The sequence below is a fragment of the Trypanosoma cruzi genome, genomic scaffold (genome assembly GCF_000209065.1).
Source record: "Trypanosoma cruzi strain CL Brener 1047053516759 genomic scaffold, whole genome shotgun sequence".
Classification (NCBI taxonomy): domain Eukaryota; phylum Euglenozoa; class Kinetoplastea; order Trypanosomatida; family Trypanosomatidae; genus Trypanosoma; species Trypanosoma cruzi.
The window spans coordinates 97,799-118,934 of record NW_001849537.1 but is presented as its reverse complement, the minus strand read 5'-3'; the positions used below and the strand labels follow the sequence as shown (position 1 = coordinate 118,934).

Here is a 21,136-nt window from a genome sequence, read left to right as displayed (position 1 = left end):
TGTGGTCGTATCCTGTTGGCCGTGGGATTGAACTGGAGGCGGTGGCGGTGTGTCCCTTTTCCTCGCCCATTGTGGGTGAATGCGGGCGGTGCGCGCGTTTTTTGTGTGGAGGACCAAATCCTCCCACGCGCGGTCTGGCAGCACTGCGATTTGTGTGCGTGTGTTTGTGTGTGAGGACTGGTGTGTAGGCGATGGTGCTCCGCGCTGTTCCTTCCGGATTCTCTTGTGTCCCGCTCTCCGCATGGGTGCTCTGCTCTGCTCCCCACGGACGTGTGTGATGTATTGCCGCTTTTTTCTTCTTTCAATTGTTGAAAACAGACACGCTAGGAAGGAAAGCAAGCAAACGCTAAACGCCACTGTGAAGTTCGAAGGCTCTGAAAGGATCAACAACAGCACAAACACAGTCCACACACACATATTTACATGCTCTCACGTGTTGCTGCAGTCAAGGCACCCCGCACACACAACCGTCGCTGTGTGACCGGATCCAGGGGCAGGAGGAGGGAAGGAGAAGAGAGTGAGCCGCAGAGGCCCACCATGTCCCGGCGTGTGTTTACTTCCGCGGTGCTGCTCCTATACCACCCGAAAGAAGGCCCACGCCTGTCACCGAGCCGCAGGGGAATCCCATTGATGATGCGATGAGTGGTTCAATAAACGTTGAGTTGCCGGAGTGGGTCGATTTATTTTTTTCACAGACGAAGGTGTTGCAGCCGAGGGATGAGGTTGTTCCAGTTACGACGAGGGATTCATTTGCTTCACCCTTTCTCGTCAGTGCTGGTGGAGTGGTGACTGCTTTTGCCGAGGGTCACATGGATGCCGAATATCAAGGTGGCCAATTAACTAAGCCCTTTTCTTCCGATGTTGTTGCGGGGTGCATTGACTCTGCGTGGAATTGTTCCACTCTTGTTGGTGAGGCCAATAAAAGATACATGGAGGGCACACACTGTGCTTGGTGCAGCGGAGGGAAAGGAGGGTCTGGGTGTTGTGCACCACTCCACAACAGTCACGAAGGGCCACGGAGTGTTTCTTCTTGCGGGAGGCTCGGATGTGTCCTACGAAGGTGGGTGTTGGAGAGAGGGCGGCCTGGAGCTGCAACTGTTTGCGGGCGATGTCACGAATCCCACGGGTGGCAAGCAGAGTGGACGGATCGAATGGGGCGGCCCCAAACACTCTCGAAGCTGATCTCTTCTGCTTCTCACGAAGGTGAACGGACGGAGTTCATTGCTTCCGGTGGCTCAGGTGTTGTGATGGAGGATGGCACCTTCCTGTTTCCTCTGATGGCGAGGAATGAGGCAGAATACGTTTGCTCCATGACCATTTACTCGACGGACAACGGCAGTAACTGGGCGCTCACTGAGGGCATGTCCCCTGCGAAATGCCTTAACCCCGCGTCAGCGAGTGGGAGGGATCACTTCCCATGATTGTTGACTGCGAGAATGGCCGGAGGGTGTACGAGTCGCGTGACATGGGGACAGCGTGGACGGAGGCCATCGAGAAGCTTTCAGGCGTGTGTGTCAACTCAGGATCGGGAGCCTCTCAGAAAGAAAGCCTGCGTGTGGATGCCCCCATCACCGCGACCATTGAGGGCAGGAAGGTCATGCTGTGCACTCAGAGAGGGAACGCCTCGGGGAATAAAACGGAAAGAGCGCTCTATCTTTGGGTAACGGACAAAAACCGCTCGTTTTGTGTTGGGCCGGTTGCCATGAGGGATGGTATGAATTGGTTGTTCACCAGCAACCTGCTGCACTCGGACGGGGATTTGCATCTTTTACAACGGAGGGGCAACGGTGAGGGCCGTGCCATTTCACTTTCCCGCCTGACGGAGTAAGTGAGTGCAATCAAGTCTGTCCTCAGTGCTGGGGTGCAAAAGGACGCCTTCTTCTCCAGCGTGTCAATACCCACGGCGGGTCTGGTGGCAGTTTTGTCCGATGCGGCCAGTGATGTCACGCGGAACGACGAGTACCGTTGCCTGCATGCGACGGTGACGAATGCAGTGAAGGACAACGATGGGTTCCGATTCACGGGACTTGAGTCCAGGACAATATGGCTCGTGAACACTCAGGATGATAACGTGCGTCATGTATTCTTGAGCCGCCACTTCACACTTGTGGCGTCGGTGACCATCGAAGAGGCCCCGAGTGGGAACACTCCTCCACTGACTGCGGTGCTGGCGAACACTGCGTCCAATCGTACCATGGGACTGTCGTGCGGCCACAATAAGAAGCGGGAGACGGGGCTCAAAGGCAGGACAACAACACAGAACGGCAGTTAGGAGCCGAAGAAAGAGTACCAGGCGGTACTTATGCTGCAAGGCAACAAGGCCTCTGTGCACATTGGTGGTCAGTTGCTGGCGGAATAGGAAGAGGTACTGTTAACAGGTCAGAAGCCACCTGAGGTCCTGAGGTTTTGCTTTGGCACGTGCTGTGGGCATTAATCCCATGTGACGGTGAATGACGTCTTTCTGTACAGCCGCCCACTGAACTCCACTGCGATGCGTGCACCCAAGGACAGCGTCCCCCGCTCCGACGAGTGAAGCGGCTCCGACACCACCCGAGAAGATTCGAGTATTTGACAGCGTCAGGGAGCACATTGCTGGGAATATTACCGAAGATAAATGAATGAGCACCACGCCCTGGACACGAATTCCCATTACAAATAGTCACCTCGCAGGGTGTGGAGCGGCGTGAGTCCCGACGACCGCCTCGCCTCTCCCAACGACGTGGAATTGACACTGCGTGATTTAGGCGCTAACAACACCGTGCGTGTGTGCGTGTCGTGTGTATTGCTGCTTCTACTGGGGTTGTATTTGGGTGGTGGCAGCTTTCTGAGCCACGGAGTGCGGATCTGCGACGCCTCACGGAGAATACGTGCCGCATTGCCCAACCTTTTTCACTTATCTTTTATTTCTTTAATGTTTTTACTTTTAAATGTCTTTTTAATGCAGTTCAGCTGGAGCAGTAAGTACTGTTGTTTCTTTGCGTAATGTTCGGCTGCTGCACACTGTAATGAGCGACGTGTTTCCCGCTCTTGTTTGCTTTTGTTTTTGCCCACACGCGGTGCCGGCCCTGCGGCTGCGCGTTCCACGGACGGCACGAAACGAGGTTAGGACGAACAGGCCGGATGCCGCATGAAATGTGAGGGATGTTGTGTGGGCTGGTGGAACAGTGCAATCTCTTTTATTTATTTTAATTTTTCTTTTTCTTTTCCTGGTGCGGGCAATATGTATATACACACGGTCGTTTCGTGCTGCATGGCACATGAAATAAAAGTCCTGCCGCATCAATTTTTCCTTTTATTTTTTGGAGTTATCCCGGACTCCCACCCTTTTCTTTTTTAAAATCCCTGCGGCTTGTTTCTGTAGTTGCCGTATCCGCTGTCACTGTGTGTCTCCGTGTCCCGTTGACTGTTCCTCTGCTGACTGTGCTGTTGACATGCCCTCGTCCCTTTTCTTTCTCTTTTTTCCTGCTGGAGGCATCGATGTTCCGCTACGACGATTGTTTGTGTTCCCCTTTGCGATGGCACGAGGGTGACTGGGCGGCGGCCTGCTGAGTACACTCGGAGGGAGCGGACTGTGTGGGCCGTGCCTCATTTGTGCGTGTGGGACGCAATGCCAATCCGCCGTTGAAAAGAGAAGTGAAGGACTGCGGTGTTTACTTGTATGTGCCCGTCCCTCTCTTTGCCGCCGTGTCTGTGCTGTGCGCATAGCTGTTACTTGCGGTGCGACGTGGATGGCGCTGCTTTTTGCTGCCTTCGTTGTGCAGCGGGCTTCTCCTCTCCATGACACCGCCCTTGTGTGCGGGACAGTGAAGGGAGTGGAGATTTGTGAGGGAGCGAGGGTGGCCGTTGTTTCCGTACATTTGGATCTTCAGACACGTGGCACTACTCGGCCGCCTCTCGCAGTCCCCAGGCCGTGGATTGAGAGAATGTGAGGGTCTGCTTCATGTACAAGGAGGACAACAAGATGCAGTGCATGACGGCCAACCTGACTGGTGTGTGGTTGCGGCGCATGGAGCACGTGCGCCAGTACGCGTTGGGCGTTGCGCTCATGATTGGGGAGGAGGGGCGGCACGACGTTGCGGCGCAGCGGGAACGCATGACGGACTGCCCGTGCTGTGAGGGGCGCGTGTTGGAGTGAGCGTGGCGTGCCTGTGAGGGACTGAGGAGAGAGGGAATAACAGTAGTGGTGACTGTGGGAGTGTGAGGAACGGTGCACGGGCGAGGAGCGCCCCTCTTTTGTTTTGTTTTTGATTGTTGTTGAGCCGCGCCCATCCAAATGTTGTGGTGGTGGTGTGTGACTCTCATTGCTGGATGGGACGGTGCGTGGTTGAATGACTCGTCTCTCCTTTTGTTGCTTTCACTCTCTGTTGACGTGTTGTTAGTTTGTGCTGAAGGCTACACGCAAGTGACAGGAGTGATGGCGATGACGATGACCGGCCGTGTGCTGCTGGTGTGTGCCCTCTGCGGCTCCGATTTTATTTCGTTCTCTTAACTGTCGTCTGTGTTCTTCGCGGAAAGGCAACGGCCACCGTGGTGTGGCTCACACGGCGCATCGAAGACGCAGCTCCATGCGGCTTGTGTTTGGCCTTTCGGACGTGCTTCCAGGCCGCGGTGCCTTGCGAGGATGGAGGACAGTAACCCGCGATTCGTCCCCTGGCCGTGTTGCGGCTGCGATGTTGGTGGCGTGCAGCCAGTGAGCGGTGAGCCTTTGGGTGCCTGGGATAAGTGTGTTTTGCTTCCCGCCAAGCAGCTGCACGTGCCGATGTGTCTCTCCCGCCGTGGATTGACCGACAGGGGATTCTCCGGCTGTGCGGGGTGTTGTGCGCCGGCGGTCGAGCGGGTGCGTTGGAGGGAAAAGAATTCAAACGGCTGGGGGCAGCGCTTTATTGCTGCGGGGGGCGGCTGTGCCGTTTTGCATTCTGCCGGTTTTTTTTTGTGGACGTTGCTCGGTGTGTGCTGACGCGATGCAGAAGCACCCGCAGTGGCTTCTGCTTTTGATGGCAGTTGCTTTGCTTCCGGCGCAGTCCATTTTCTTTATTCCGTGTGCCTGTGCGCGTGAGTTGTTGATGTTTGGAGTGCCTGCGGTGAGGATGATGGTGCCATTCACTCTGGTTGATTGGCGGTGCTCACTGTTTCACCCCTTCTGTCGGCATGTTTTTTTTTCATTTCTCTCTCAATCACACAAAGAAAAGAATTTAACACCAAGAGCGAATTGCTACTGTGAAATTTGACGTCTCCGAAAGGACCAACAGCACACACACCGCCCACACACGCACATTTATATGCTCTCGCGTGTTGCTGTACTCGCGCTTCAACGCGTCCAGCACAAACGGCTCGGCGGCAACACCTCCACCGTCTTCGGCTGCTGCACCACCGTGTTGTACAGGCGGTACGCGTTCCGGTACTTCCTCGTCAGTGCCTCTCCCTCCGCACCGCTCAGACGATAGTGCCATTGCGGCGCAAACGCAACCGCCACGCGCTCGTCCACGAGGAATGTGCGCGTCTCCAGCCACGCCTCCAGCGCACGCAGCACCTCGTGCACGCGGTCCATCGGGTTGGCGAGCCGCTGCCCGCCACGGAAGGCGTGCTGCACAAACGGTGCGGGGGCAGCGTCCAGCTCCGTTGCCGAAAAGTCGAGCCGCATGTCCACCTGGCTGCCCTCCAGCGGCGTGCGGCCGTACAGGAAGCCGCCGCTCCGGTCAAGGCACGCGATGTGGCGCAGGATGGCGTTGGTCTCGAACACACAGCCCTCCTCCGTCTGCAGCACGGGGTAGCGGCCGCACGGGCTGCAGTTGCGGCAGCATTCCGCCGTCTCGTTCTCGCGGCCGTACTCGCACGTCTTCGGCGTCACCGCAACGTTGGCGAGGGTCGCAGCAGCCAGAAGCTTGTGCGTGCATGCATTCCCAGCGTTTACACCACTCCACAGCGTGAGCGACATGGCGTTTGGGTTTTTGCTACCACCTATAATTGCAGAGCATCCCTGCGCCACAAGGGAGTCCAAAGAAAGCAACGGCAGAGAGAGGCAGATAGCACACATGCAAATTACTCATATCATCACACACACACACACACGCAGCCGCGGAATGGGTGCACTCAACCACAAAATCAAAAAGGAAAACAAAAACAAGAAGCCGAAGCGTGGGACGACCAGCGCACACACACTCTCATTACTCCCGTAAAGCAAAACACACACACAGAGGGAGAGAGAGAGAGAGGTCGCCCACTCAATGCAATAAAAACAAAACAGAAACAGTTACGGTGCTCCGCCCATGCAGCCAGGCAGGACGGCAGCGGTGCGTGTCGTGCAAAAGAGAGCACCAACGGGCCTGCATGGGTGTGCATGCATATATACAATGGGCACATTATTGTGTGTGCCTCGTGGGGTGAGGTGAGGGCGAGAGTCCATGCAAGGGGACACACACACACAGAGAGAGAAGGACGAGTGTGTGTGCGGGCGGTGCACGGCTCTCTCTCCCTCACTCTCACGCGGCCACCACCGCAGCAGCAGCCGCATACGCAACAACAAGAAGAAGCAAAAGAGGGGAGGTGGTGTGGGAGACCGCGGTGCTGCCGTCACTGTCGCCTGTATTTGCGGTGGCATTTGTACGAAGGGCGTTTTTATCTTTCGCGGATTCTTCGCCATTTTCCGCGGGGTGTTCATGCTGTTGGTGTTGTTGGACTTGTACTTCATCACTTTGCTGCTGCTTTTCACTTTCTTCTTCTTCTTGTCGTGTGTGTCCAGTGCCGGATGTCGTTCCTGCCGGTCCTTCGGGTAGCGAGGAGTTGTGAGCCGCTGCTGGAGCAGGCGTCTGATCTCCTGTTTGAGATTCTCCTGTTGTGTTAGATGAATTACTGCCTGAGGACCCTGCTTCACCACTTCGGCCAGTTGAAGAATTAACACCAGTAGGAGCAGCAGGACCAGAAGAAGCAGGAGAGATGCCACTGTTGCCTTGACCGCCAGCAGAAGTTCCACTGCCTCCACCGCCGCCACCAGAACCAGGAACACCAGAAGCCCCTGTACCACCAGGGGCCCCTGGAACAGCACCAGCAGAGCCAGAACTGTCGCCTCCAGCTGAAGTTCCACCAGCAGCAGCAGGAGCCCCGGCAGCGCCAGCACCACCAGGAGAAGCACCAACGTCGGAAGTCTCACTTGAATGCGAATTGTTCTTTGTTTCAACAGAACCTTCTTCATCCGAGGCTTCGACGGCAGCAATGGGCAGTACTGACCGCAAAGGCACCGTAATCGCAGTTTTATTACATCCGTCAGGCATGTGGGATCCATTCTCACCCAACACTCCCGACGCCATGCAGCCACCCAGTGCGTTGGTGTCAAAATCCCTCGCATAAACACCGCCGGCAACGCACCACAGCACGCAGAGGGCACACACCAGCAGCACACGGCCAGCCATCATCATCGCCATCACTCCTGTCACTTGCGTGCAGCCTTCAGCACAAAATAACTCCCCGTCAGCGCAGAGTGAAAGCAACAAAAGACACGGCACAGTAAAATACAGCAGCAGCAGGAGCACGCATTTCATGAGAAATATTGAACCAATGAAAGTGAAAAAAGACACAATGCGCTGCACGTAAAGAAAAGCACACAAAACAAGGAAAAACAAAAGTAAGCAGGCAGCAATAAAGTAAAACAGTAAAAACACACAAAAAAAGAGCTGCACAGTATGGCTCCAGCGCGCACGCCTCTATCCTCAACAGTGGGTCCACGCAAACAGTTGTGTGCATGTCGTGCGTATGCGTATGTTTGGGATGCGTTCAACGTGACGGATGTGGCGCACAGCACGGAGCACACAGCAGGGCAGCGGAAGCAAAGGAAGCAAAAACACAATCATCATAATTACTATTACCTTATACATCGGACCACAGTGGACACACACATGTCACCGTGGCTGAGTGCTGGCACGCACAGCCCGTATGCACCTCTTCAGCCCACAGCGGTGCACGCCAGCGCGGATGCGGCGAGCACCAGCGGGCACACACCCACGCAGAGCTGCTGAGGCTGCCGTCAATTTCGCGAAGACGTGACGGTGCGCGTGTGGTCTTCGTGGTTGGCGCCTCTGTATTCATCGCCGTGTTAAGTAGTGCCTCTGGCGCGGTGGTTGTTGTAGTATTCGTACTTGCAGTTGGTGCGTTTGTCGTAGTCGTCGTTTTTTGCACTGTGCAATCACAGCTTTTGAAATCGTTGCGGATTTATCCGCAGCACTTGTTTTCGCTGACTCAACAGACGCAACCGATGCATCTTGACTGTTGGCATTCTCATTGGCTTTCGGAACCGTTTTTTCTCCTACTTTGTTATTGTCTTGATCCGTTGGTGTAACGACCCCTGGACCTGGGCCCTCGTTTTTACCTTCTGCCTACCGTCCGTCCCACTTATTCCCGGTTGTGGATCGGAATTCTGAACGGATTGAGCTGGTTTATCGCTACCCTCTGTCACACACACGGACGGGCAGCAGCACAGGCCAATCACCAACAGGGCGCACAGCAGACGGCCCGTCATCATCGTGAGCGTGGTCGTTCAGTGGTGTGGAGCTGATCTGCGCAGTGAGGGACATGGAGAGCAACAGGGGAGACGAGAGGTGCGGCAGACACACACAGAGGGCACACCACATGAGGAGAGGGCAGCAGCCAGGCATGCACCGTACGCCGCACACCACGCACGACACACACTCCAATCCACGGCAGCAGGCACACACACACTCCAATCCATGGCAACACACAGATGGAAGAGGGAGAAGCAAACAGGAGCGGCACACAAGCCTCCATCGCATGCACATACGGCGAGAGCGGTCCGTCGCGTCGGCACCCCTCACGGAGGGTATGCACACACACAAGAGGAATAGATGCAGCGCACACAGCAACACAAAAGCAAAGTAACAGTAAAAAGGGAATGATCCCCGCACACCACGTGGATTGTTGGTCCACGGGAAGCACAGCCAACAATTCAATTTGTGTTCTTCCTGCTTCTCGCCGGTAAAGTGCTGCAATAGATGTTTGTTTTTCCTTTCGTTGCTGTGGCACCTGATTCCTCACCGTTTACTGCGGTGGAAATGAAAATATGTGAGTGGACTCCCACACACCAGAACGCACCTTCGCTCCTATTTATTGCTGCACGGAAGGGCATGTGTGTTTGGTGGTGCCTCGACCACATATTCCTCTGGGTGCACATTCCCCTGCAGGCTGAGGGCGGGGCGACGCTCCGTCGCGGTGCACTTCCCTCGCATGCCGCCCACCGTGATTCATCATGCATCACCCTTTCACACATTCCGTGGTGCCACACCGCTGATATTACTGCAGCCGCTGTGATTCCGCGTATTTCACGCATTTGATTGTGCCACAATACATCCGCTCGTGTGGCCGCCGCATCCAAAAAGCGGTGCCCAACACCGTGAGCGGCAGTCCACATCCTTGCATGTCCCAACGCAGTGGTGTTTGACTGTCAGCCAGGCGTCACACAACACGAGAGTCTTGTGCTGGCAGTACAACACACGGAGCTGCAGTGAATGACTCGGGCGGCGACGCATCTATTTGTCGCAAGGCAGTGAAAGGGAGTCGGGCAAAATAATGCCGGATGCATTCACGACACCACATCCACAGCCAACGCATGCGTCGTGATGTGCGCTTCCCTGGTGCTGTGAAATGCCTGCAGACGACGTCACTAGTGGAGGCATGCCACCCATGATCAGCGGACAGACAATAATCGGCATGGGAGGCCACAAAAGGCAGCAACGACGCCAACAGCAGGAGCAGCTCTCTCTCTCTCTGTTGCCTCCGAGAAGTAAATATTCCACCAGCCACAGCTGACTGTGCTATCGTGACGCTCCATGCACGTCGTGGCTGCATCAACACATCCTGCTCCCTGCAGCGCCTCAAAAGATGCCCCACTCCGTCCACTAAGTGCATCGATGTGGGCCGTGCCTCGGCTGTTCGTGAGGACCACAACGATGTGAGGGTCACCGAGTCGCAGCATTTTTGTTGTGACGTTGTTGCATGGCACCTGCACACACACGCAGCGCCTGCATCCCTCCCTTTTGTGTCCGCCCTCCGCCGGAGTGGCCACACACACGGGCAGCAGCAAAATCACTTTACCCTCGACGATCCAAAATCAACACAGACATCCCTCGCGACGCAAAGATCCCGGTTGCCAGCACGGGCTTCCTGTCGCTCTGTCATCGACGCTGAAACACGGCACAGTGCACGCACTTATTTTCCTCGTGTGCAGTCAGCCGTTTGCTTCACACATTCTTCGATGGGCTGACGTCCACAAATGCACGCCACAAATGCCACTGTGATCGCGCACGCTCTTGCGATGAGCGTCGGTGTGTGCATGGATCCGCTGCTCACACGCGCTGGCAGGCAGTCTGCAGCCGGTGCCCTCGTGCCAGTTCATCGGCTCCAGCACGGAAATAGAAAATGGCCCATTCCCGATGCACTTATTCCCGCCAGCAGCACCAACACGCTGGTCGCCAGCCGTCATTCCTCAGCACATCCAGGAATGCTGAAAAGTGACGTGGAGCTGCCAGCCAGCAACGCCACAATCCCCACACACATGTCGGCTCCACCAGAGAGGACACACAAATTACAAGCGACACCCCTCACATGTCATCCGAACATCATTCCGACACACCGCGACACGCCAAACAGAAGTATTCGTCACTCCATGCACCTTCCCACACAATCAAATAGTCCAAGCACCACGCACGGCAGCAGCTCACACGCAGTCAAACAAATGTTCTTCGGATCAGTGTTGCCCACGTGCTGCAGTGGGAAGTAAACAAAAGAGACGAGCCGCCAAACCCCAAAAGAGTGCCACGACTGGCCGAAAGTCAACGGAACGCAGCCACTCAAATGAATTCAGTCCTAATGCCCTCAACTTCCCGCATTCTCCAACTAAAGCCCCAAGAGACGCAAATCAAACACCCCGTCAAATAAAGTCGCTGTGCAACACCAAGTGAAGCCGCAGTGCCTCCCGCTGTCATCCGGGACCGTTGTGGACACCTTCACGGGAACAGGCAACCACCGGATATTACGAACGGCGCTGTACACCTGCGACGCATCATACGGTTTGGGAGGCACGTGCCTCACTATCACCAGAGACGCCCACGCGCCGTCGGACGCCCCACACAAGCAATGACGCAAGTATACGTCAGAGTGACAACGAGACATCCGCTAGCAATCACACCGCAGGCATCATCGCAAGCAGCACCAGCAGCGCTGCAGTCAACTGTGGGGTGCCATGGACCAACTGACGCATGACGTATGTAGAAGAAAGAGCGTGGCGGCTTTAGAAGGATACGAGTAGCTAACACTTCCTTAACAGGATGAAAACAGTATGGAAACAATAAGAAAAATTCAGGCGTCCACAGTCAAAGCAAGCCGCCGATCAAAAAAGCGGAATGGATGCACTCAACCACAACACAAGTAAAACAATACAAAAAACAAAAACAAGAAGGAAAAAGCGTGCGACGACCAGCGCACACACACTCTCATTGCTCCCGTAAAGCAAAACACACACACAGAGGGAGAGAGAGAGAGGTCGCCCACTCAATGCAATAAAAACAAAACAGAAACAGTTACGGTGCTCCGCCCATGCAGCCAGGCAGGACGGCAGCGGTGCGTGTCGTGCAGAAGAGAGCACCAACGGGCCTGCATGGGTGTGCATGCATATATACAATGGGCACATTATTGTGTGTGCCTCGTGGGGTGAGGTGAGGGCGAGAGTCCATGCAAGGGGACACGCACACACAGAGAGAGAAGGAAGAGTGTGTGTGCGGGCGGTGCACGGCTCTCTCTCCCTCACTCTCACGCGGCCACCACCGCAGCAGCCGCACACGCAACAACAAGAAGAAGAGGCAAAAGAGGGGAGGTGGCGTGGGAGACCGCGGTGCTGCTGTCACTGTCGCCTGTATTTGCGGTGGCATTTGTACGAAGGGCGTTTTTATCTTTCGCGGATTCTTCGCCACTTTCCGCGGGGTGTTCATGCCGTTGTTGTTGGACTTGTGCTTCACCACTCTGCTGCTGCTTTTCATTTTCTTCCTCTTCCTCTTCTTCTTCTTTTCGTGTGTGTCCAGTGCCGGATGTCGTCCCTGCCAGTCCTTCGGGAGGCGAGGAGTTGTGAGCCGCTGCTGCAGCAGGCGTCTGATTTCCTGTTGAAGAGTCCCCTGTTGTGTTAGATGGATTAGTGCCTGAGGACCCCGCTTCACCATCACTGCTGCGAGCTGAAGGGTCAACACCAGTAGCATCAGCAGGGGCGGAAGGACCACCAGAAGGACCAGGAGCGGAAGGAGGAGCAGCAGGAGCAGAAGAAGCAGGAGTACCACCAGAACCGTCTACTTCACCAGCAACAGAACCACCACCAGGAGCCCCTGGAACAGAAGCAGAAGAAACGCTGCCGGTTCCATGACCGACAGCAGAAGTTCCACTGCCTCCACCGCCGCCACCAGAACCAGGAACACCAGGAGCCCCTGGAACAGCACCAGAAGCACCAGAATCTCCACCACCAGGAACAACAGCACCAGAAGAAGCACCACCAGAAGGAGCAACAGAACCAGAAGCACCAGAAGAAGCAGCAGAACCTCCAGCACCACCATCACGACCAGGTCCACCGCCAGGTCCAGCAGATCCAGTAGAAGCACCAGCGTCGGAATTCTCACTTGAATTCGACCTGTTCTTTGTTTCAACAGAAGCGCCTTTTCCATCCGAGGCTTCGACGGCAGTAATGGGCAGCACTGACCGCAAGGGCACCGTAATCGCAGTTTTATTACATCCGTCAGGCATGTGGGATCCATTCTCACCCAACACTCCCAACGCCATGCAGCCACCCAGTGCGTTGGTGTCAACGTCCCTCGCATAAACACCGCCGGCACCGCACCACAGCACGCAGAGGGCACACACCAGCAGCACACGGCCAGTCATCGTCATCGCCATCACTCCTGTCACTTGCGTGTAGCCTTCAGCACAAACTAACTCCCCGTCAAAGCAGAGTGAAAGCAAAAGGGGAGACAAGTCACACAGCCACGCCACGGTCACAAATGGCAATGCACGCACCACGAGGCAGTTGGAATCAGTACAATTGCAGAACTCACACAACGCCTTGCAAACCAGAAGTTAAAAATGCAGTAAAAAGCACAACAACGGATTTGAGAGTCCAGCGAAACTCCAAAAAGTAAAAAAAGAAAAATCGATCAGGCACGACTTTTATTTTGTTTGAAAAAAAGCAAAATGTAAAGGACCACTGGTTTGTGTATACGTAATGCATGGACCGAATAAGGCAAAAAAAAATGATTGTACTATTCCACCAGCCCACACAACACTCCTCACATTTCGTGCGGCATCCGGCCTTTTCTCCCAATCCTCCTCTTGTGCAGTCCGCGGGACGCACAGCCGCAGGGCCGGCACAGCTTGTGCGCAACGGAAGGAAACAAGGGGTAGAAGCACGTCACTCATGACAGTGTGCGGCAAGCAACCATTGGGGGAAAACACAGGGATGCTAATTATTCCAATAGGTCAAAGGCAGCAAAAATAAATAAATAAAAGAGAATAAAAAGCCTAAATTATTGACAAAACTCAGTGGGTAATGCTGGCAAGCTGCACAGTTATTGCTCCACGAAAAGCCTCAATTCCGCCCTCCCTCACACCTCAGCAGAGCGCCGCAGTGCCTGGCAGCACCAGAATCAGAAGCAACATCACCCGAGACACACACACCCATGCACGGCGATGTCACGAATTTCAGCCATGGCCAACAAATCCGTGAAATGCTCGTGCTCACAAAAACCGTTGCTCACAAGTGATGCTGCGTCGTGCTCCGATGGGATCTCTGGTTTCTCGGACGTTGTGCGCAAATAATCCTGTGCGGCATCACCGCCACCCGACACTTTATCACTCGTTCAGCATTTGCTAGGGCTGTGCTGGGCTCAGGTGTGGCTGTTGTGCCATTTAAGGACGCTAGATCATTGTTGCTGAGTGAATCGGGGCCGCCATCCGTGCCCACGGCAGTGCGGCCATACGTGTCCTATTCGTGCTCAACGTCTTGTTATTCGCTGGCACCTGTGTTGGCGGTGGACGGCTCGTTGTCTCTCGCTGCGTATGCCTTTGGATCCGCTGCGCTGCCACTTGACTCCCCGGACGACCGAGCTCCCTGTGGGCCTCACCGCGCAGCTGCTGGCAGACTTGCATGCTCCTGCCGAGCGGTGTGTCCTGCCACTGAGCATGGCCTCGGACAGTTCCCAGTTCCCCGCCTGGCAGCAGCATCCCAATCGCCCACACGGGTTACTGTCGCCGCAAACTCCCTCTCGGCGATTGAGGCACTCCGCCTTGGCTCGCTGGCCGTGCACGACGACGTCAGCGAGGAGATTTGTACCGTGCCGTTTTCGCTGGCGGATTGAGGTCGCACTGTTGGCTCCACATTTCCCCATCGCACTGCGGAATCCCACGCAGCGTGACAGCGTACGGTGACGCCGTCATGGCACGATCCCTCCCGCAGGACTGCGTCAATGCCTGGCACGTGGACTTCCTTGCCGCCGTCAAGAAGTTATGCTGGAAGGAAGTCCAGGAGGAAGAGGAAGGCGCGCGCACCACACTACAGGCGCTCGTCGGTATAGCGAAAACTCCGTTGCTTGTGTCCGGCCAAATGCTGTGCCACGACCCGCAGCTCCGCGCACAACTGCGATGCGACTCCTGCCCACTCTTCGGTAGAATGGCGCACACCCTGCAGATTACAGGCAGCCCTTTATGTCGGTAGCGCCTTCCCTCCCACACCGAGGAGATCGGCCCGCTCCTGCCTCCGGAACCTCCACCTCGCGTGAGAACCGCGACTCCTTTCCGATCAGCGATCGGCGGATTGACGTCCTCCTGCCCAACCTGCAGCAGCGTCTTCTCGTCCGTCCACAATATGAGAGCACATGTCTGACGTGCTCAGCCTGGCGTTCCGATGGTCGAAGAACGCCTCGCATGCGGACTCCGCAATGGCGCCACCGTCCTCCTAACAGGCGCCTCGCGCTCAGGTCGCCACCGAAAGTGCCAAGCACGCCAGCAGACCAAACATGCAGGAAGCACAACCGCGGGAACTCAATGACTACCACAGCCCTTCAGCCACTCCTTTGCTGTATCACAGACGCCATGGGCTGCTGATTCCCCGACGGACCACGGGAGACTCCGCCTCATCCACTGCGGGAATGCCCCGTCGTTGGGAATAGGGACTGCGACTGTTTGTGACTGCCTCAGCCCGCGCGACGGCCCGTATGAGACGGAATAATTGCCATTTTTTTACGGACGGCCCTTGCGCTGCTCACTCGTTGCTGTAGCAGCGTAAAACCAAAACAAGATAACAAGCTGCTTTGTGATGAATATTGGCTGCAGTTCCCGCGGAAAAACAATCCACGTGGTGTGCGGGGATCGTTCCCCTTTTACTGTTACTTTGCTTTTTTGTTGCTGTGTGCGCTGCACCTTCTCTTTTGTGTGTGCGTACCCTCCGTGAGGGGTGCCGACACGACGGACCGCTCTCGCCGTATGTGCGTGCGGTGGAGCCTTGTGTGCAGCTCCTGTTTGCTTCTCCCTCTTCCATCTGTGTGTTGCCATGGATTGGAGTGTGTGTGTGCCTGCTGCCGTGGATTGGAGTGTGTGTCGTGCGTGGTGTGCGGCGTACGGTGCATGCCTGGCTGCTGCCCTCTCCTCATGTGGTGTGCCCTCTGTGTGTGTCTGCCGCACCTCTCGTCTCCCCTGTTGCTCTCCATGTCCCTCACTGCGCAGATCAGCTCCACACCACTGAACGACCACGCTCACGATGATGACGGGCCGTCTGCTGTGCGCCCTGTTGGTGATTGGCCTGTGCTGCTGCCCGTCCGTGTGTGTGACAGAGGGTAGCGATAAACCAGCTCAATCCGTTCAGAATTCCGATCCACAACCGGGAATAAGTGGGACGGACGGTAGGCAGAAGGTAAAAACGAGGGCCCAGGTCCAGGGGTCGTTACACCAACGGATCAAGACAATAACAAAGTAGGAGAAAAAACGGTTCCGAAAGCCAATGAGAATGCCAACAGTCAAGATGCATCGGTTGCGTCTGTTGAGTCAGCGAAAACAAGTGCTGCGGATAAATCCGCAACGATTTCAAAAGCTGTGATTGCACAGTGCAAAAAACGACGACTACGACAAACGCACCAACTGCAAGTACGAATACTACAACAACCACCGCGCCAGAGGCACTACTTAACACGGCGATGAATACAGAGGCGCCAACCACGAAGACCACACGCGCACCGTCACGTCTTCGCGAAATTGACGGCAGCCTCAGCAGCTCTGCATGGGTGTGTGCCCGCTGGTGCTCGCCGCATCCGCGCTGGCGTGCACCGCTGTGGGCTGAAGAGGTGCATGCGGGCTGTGCGTGCCAGCACTCAGCCACGGTGACATGTGTGTGTCCACTGTGGTCCGATGTATAAGGTAATAGTAATTATGATGATTGTGTTTTTGCTTCCTTTGCTTCCGCTGCCCTGCTGTGTGCTCCGTGCTGTGCGCCACATCCGTCACGTTGAACGCATCCCAAACATACGCATACGCACGACATGCACACAACTGTTTGCGTGGACACACTGTTGAGAATAGAGGCGTGCGCGCTGGAGCCATACTGTGCAGCTCTTTTTTGTGTGTTTTTACTGTTTTACTTTATCGCTGCCTGCTTACTTTTGTTTTTCCTTGTTTTGTGTGCTTTTCTTTACTTGCAGCGCATTGTGTCTTTTTTCACTTTCATTGGTTTAATATTTCTCATGCAATGCGTGTTCCTGCTGCTGCTGTATTTTACTGTGCCGTGTCTTTTGTTGCTTTCACTCTGCGTTGACGTGTTGTTAGTTTGTGCTGAAGGCTGCACGCAAGTGACAGGAGTGATGGCGATGACGATGACTGGCCGTGTGCTGCTGGTGTGTGCCCTCTGCGTGCTGTGGTGCGGTGCCGGCGGTGTTTATGCGAGGGACGTTGACACCAACGCACTGGGTGGCTGCATGGCGTTGGGAGTGTTGGGTGAGAATGGATCCCACATGCCTGACGGATGTAATAAAACTGCGATTACGGTGCCTTTGCGGTCAGTGCTGCCCATTACTGCCGTCGAAGCCTCGGATGGAAAAGGCGCTTCTGTTGAAACAAAGAACAGGTCGAATTCAAGTGAGAATTCCGACGCTGGTGCTTCTACTGGATCTGCTGGACCTGGCGGTGGACCTGGTCGTGATGGTGGTGCTGGAGGTTCTGCTGCTTCTTCTGGTGCTTCTGGTTCTGTTGCTCCTTCTGGTGGTGCTTCTTCTGGTGCTGTTGTTCCTGGTGGTGGAGATTCTGTTGCTTCTGGTTCTGGTTCTCGTGGTGCTGGTGGACCTGCTGGTTCTTCTACTGGTGGTGGACCTGCTGCTGGTGGTGCTGGCGCTGCCGGGGCTTCTGGTTCTGGTTCTGCTGGTGGTGAAGTAGACGGTTCTGGTGGTACTCCTGCTTCTTCTGCTCCTGGTGCTCCTCCTTCCGCTCCTGGTCCTTCTGGTGGTCCTTCCGCCCCTGCTGATGCTACTGGTGTTGACCCTTCAGCTGGCAGCAGTGATGGTGAAGCGGGGTCCTCAGGCACTAATCCATCTAACACAACAGGGGACTCTTCAACAGGAAATCAGACGCCTGCTGCAGCAGCAGAGGCTAACAACTCCTCGCTACCCGGAGGACCGGCAGGGACGACATCCGGCACTGAACACACACAGGAAAAAGAAGAGGAAGAAGAGGAAGAAGAAGAAGAAAATGAAAAGCAGCAGCAAAGTGATGAAACACAAGTCCAACAACATCAACAGCATGAACACCCCGCGGAAAGTGGCGAAGAATCCGCGAAAGATAAAAACGCCCTTCGTACAAATGCCACCGCAAATACAGGCGACAGTGACGGCAGCACCGCGGTCTCCCACACCACCTCCCCTCTTTTGCCTCTTCTTCTTGTTGCTTGTGCGGCTGCTGCTGCGGTGGTGGCCGCGTGAGAGTGAGGGAGAGAGAACCATGCACCGCCCGCACACACACTCGTCCTTCTCTCTCTGTGTGTGTGTGTCCCCTTGCATGGACTCTCGCCCTCACCTCACCCCACGAGGCACACACAATAATGTGCCCATTGTATATATGCATGCACACCCATGCAGGCCCGTTGGTGCTCTCTTTTGCACGACACGCACCGCTGCCGTCCTGCCTGGCTGCATGGGCGGAGCACCGTAACTGTTTCTGTTTTGTTTTTACTGCATTGAGTGGGCGACCTCTCTCTCTCTCCCTGTGTGTGTGTGTGTTTTGCTTTACGGGAGTAATGAGAGTGTGTGTGCGCTGGTCGTCCCACGCTTCGGCTTTTTGTTTCGTTTTTTTGTAAGTTCAATTTCTTTTACTGTTTGCTTTCAATTTTTTGCCAGTCTTTTTTTGTTATTAATTTTTCCGTTTGTTTTTTATTACTGACCCCTCATCTTTCTTTTTGCTTTTGGGGGCAGTCACTATGGACGTTTTTTTTTCTACTCTTCCCTCTTTAATTGTTTGTTGCTGCACTCTTCCTGCGAGGAGTGCCGTGTGTTCCCGCCCAACTGCTCCACTCGCACACCCACCGACACGCTCATGACGACGGCCCTGTGCGCCTCGCCTGCTGCACGCATGAGGAGGGGCCGCGACGAACGGCGCGCTGAGGGAGCCGTGACGTGTGGGCGTGCGACGAGGGCCTGTGGGGCGGCGCACACATTTCTTTCCCTCTTGTTTTGTTTTGTTTGCGGCCAGGGCTGGCAGACACCCGCAGCGCCGCACACACAGCCACACCCTGCCGCCGTGTTTTTCTTTAATTTGTTTTTGCTTTGCGTGTGCATTTCTCGCGCCGGCAGTCCCTTCGGTGTCGGCCTCGTGAGCATTTCTTTTCCCCTGATGATTTTTTTTTTTTGCTGCGCTCACTCTCCCGATGGAGTGAGGCGACTCCCGTCATGTCTGCGTGCTTCTCTCAGTCCCCACACACACGAGTGACTGTGCTCTGCGGGCCGCACTCACGCGCCGATGAGAGGGCTGAGGGGAGCAGCAACACGCAGATGACCGCATGAAATATAAACGATGCGCGGACACGCAGAGGGTCGGACGGTTGAAAGACATTTAAATATCTTTTAATTTTCTTTTGCGGGCAAAATAAATGCGGACAGTTTGGTGTGGCCACACGGCAGCCAGGCGATTGTTTAAATTTGTGTGGAACAGTAATGGACGATTTCTTTTTTTATTTATAATTATTTTTTTTGATGGGGTTTATTTAAGACGAAGGGGAAAGTTGTTTTAAATCTTTTGTGAATTGCCATTGCTTGGGCTGCAGTGCAGTCATGAGTTTGAGCGGTCTTCTTCTTCTTTTTTTTCCGCCATGCATCTCCGCTGTACATTTTTTGCGTCTCTCCACATACTCTGGTCGCTGTTTGTTTTGTTTTGTTTTGTGTTTCTGCAGGCACACACAACCACAGAACCACAAGATGCACATTGCAGTGGATTTGAATGCTCCTTTTGCGGTGCATGCTGGCAGTTGCGTGTGGCGGCTGTTGTCTTCTTCCGTGGCCATGAGGAGAAGGGAGGGGGAGGGAGTGCGCAGCCCGAGTCTATTTTCCTGCGGGTGTGATGCACCGCGTGCGACTGCGTTGAGTTGGGCTCCGTTTCTCGTTGAGGGCGGGATGGCTGGAAATTTTGGTGCCGCGTCATGGATGGATGAGGGTTTCTTTGCTGTTGTGGCTGGTGTGGTGGCCGCGGGTTTTTGCTGTTTCCCTTTGGCTGTGGAGATGAGCTGGGGGAGATGTTGGTGGATGTGTTGTCCTCCTGCATGGTGGGTGGCTGCTGGCGTTGTGTGCCTTCCTTGCGTGGATGCCGTCTCGTGGTGTGTGAACTGTGCGGCTGGGCCTGCTGCCCTCTCCGCATGTTGTCTGCTCTCTCTCGCTGTATCCGCTGTGCTCCGTCCCTCTCTCTCTTGTTGCATTCCTTTTATTCTGCCTCACCGATCAGCTGACTGAATCCAGCGACTCCACTACGCGTGACGATGACTGCGATGGTGACGATGGTGACGGTGCGGCGCCATGTTGGTCCTTGCGCTCTTGTGCTGCTGCTGCTTGTCCGTGTGTGTGACGGCTGCTGGGAGTGCTGGAGATGTATCTGGTGATGCGGATGCGGTGGTTGTGCCGGTGGATGTGTCGTGTGCTCCGAGTGACGGCAGCCTGAGCTATCGCGTGCGTGTGTGTGTGTGGGCGTGGAAGAAGTGTTTCGCTGCCGCTGCGGAGGCTCAGCATGAGAATTATAGTTTCAGTGGCTTTGATGTGCGCATGCATGGCAGGAATGGTGAGCTGGGTGCTGTGTGCCATGTGGCCAATGCGGTGCACACATGTAGCAACTGTGCTGCCAGCTGTGCAGCGGAAGAGGAAGGGGCCACCGTTGCCTCCACGATGAATGTGACGGCACATAAATACGCCGGCCCTTATGAATTGTGGTGGCGTCAATTTTCTCCCGATGGAACCATCCATCCGCCTGCACGGAGCGGCGATGCTGACCGGACGGCATCTGTCAGTTGCCGCCACCCCGTGAAGGGAAGGATGACACAAAATCTGGTGGGACAACTGCGCCGCAAGTGAATGCTGAGCCGTCACGTCAACACGAGGATCGGCGACGGTCTGTGGCGGCTGACGGACCCAACACCGTCGATCGGAGTCCCGCATCCAACACGACTACCAACACGTCCGAGACGAGGCCTGAGTTTGCCAGCAATCCGAGCGAAGTGATGGTCCCGAATGCATCCAAGAAGAGGCCTTTGCCAACGGTCCGAGGATAGTAGTGGCGTCGAATGCATCCGGGATCGTGTCTGTCACTTATGGCGGCAGGGAACACGTTGCTGCGGATAACACGGACGAGGTGAGTGAGCGCAGCGCCACTGGACACAAATCTCTCGTTTCAGGAAATGGCGTTGCAGGCAGTGGATTTTTTGGTGAGGGTGATGCGGGCGGATTGACTCAACGCAATGACTCTGGGCACGAGAGCCCCAATTGCGAGAATTCACCGCGCAGTATTCCGGGAGCGGTGTGAGTCTACACGACTGCTTTGCCCTGCACAACGACGCGAAATTGAGACTGCGAGAGCTAACTGTTGGCAG

General features: G+C 55.3%; 5 protein-coding genes and 3 pseudogenes across 5 annotated transcripts, besides 8 other annotated features; 4 read left to right on the top strand and 4 right to left on the bottom strand.

Moving 5' to 3' along the window:
* Positions 1-21,136: part of a sequence feature (areas not merged during assembly with more than two copies in the genome that could not be assigned to a particular haplotype) that runs on past both edges of the window.
* Tc00.1047053510463.180 lies at positions 536-2,689 on the top strand (annotated as a pseudogene).
* On the bottom strand, positions 5,309-6,034 carry Tc00.1047053510463.160 (elongation factor 1-gamma (EF-1-gamma), putative; the record flags this gene model as incomplete). The annotated part of the gene is made up of 1 exon (XM_814559.1): positions 5,309-6,034. The coding sequence occupies one exon, from the start codon at positions 6,032-6,034 to the stop codon at positions 5,309-5,311; it is 726 nt and encodes a 241-aa protein (XP_819652.1).
* On the bottom strand, positions 6,480-7,418 carry Tc00.1047053510463.150 (mucin-associated surface protein (MASP), putative; the record flags this gene model as incomplete). The annotated part of the gene is made up of 1 exon (XM_814558.1): positions 6,480-7,418. One exon carries the CDS (start codon positions 7,416-7,418, stop codon positions 6,480-6,482), a length of 939 nt encoding a protein of 312 aa, XP_819651.1.
* On the bottom strand, positions 7,937-8,512 carry Tc00.1047053510463.144 (annotated as a pseudogene).
* Tc00.1047053510463.140 (mucin-associated surface protein (MASP), putative) lies at positions 11,812-12,936 on the bottom strand (the record flags this gene model as incomplete). The annotated part of the gene is made up of 1 exon (XM_814557.1): positions 11,812-12,936. One exon carries the CDS (start codon positions 12,934-12,936, stop codon positions 11,812-11,814), a length of 1,125 nt encoding a protein of 374 aa, XP_819650.1.
* Positions 12,040-12,065: a microsatellite.
* Positions 12,237-12,392: a microsatellite.
* Positions 12,447-12,601: a microsatellite.
* On the top strand, positions 15,791-16,366 carry Tc00.1047053510463.130 (annotated as a pseudogene).
* On the top strand, positions 16,884-17,993 carry Tc00.1047053510463.120 (mucin-associated surface protein (MASP), putative; the record flags this gene model as incomplete). The annotated part of the gene is made up of 1 exon (XM_814556.1): positions 16,884-17,993. One exon carries the CDS (start codon positions 16,884-16,886, stop codon positions 17,991-17,993), a length of 1,110 nt encoding a protein of 369 aa, XP_819649.1.
* Positions 17,239-17,553: a microsatellite.
* Positions 17,727-17,762: a microsatellite.
* Positions 19,233-19,258: a sequence feature (AT_rich).
* Positions 19,427-19,446: a microsatellite.
* On the top strand, positions 20,073-20,621 carry Tc00.1047053510463.100 (uncharacterized protein; the record flags this gene model as incomplete). Its single annotated transcript, XM_814555.1, has 1 exon — positions 20,073-20,621. The coding sequence occupies one exon, from the start codon at positions 20,073-20,075 to the stop codon at positions 20,619-20,621; it is 549 nt and encodes a 182-aa protein (XP_819648.1).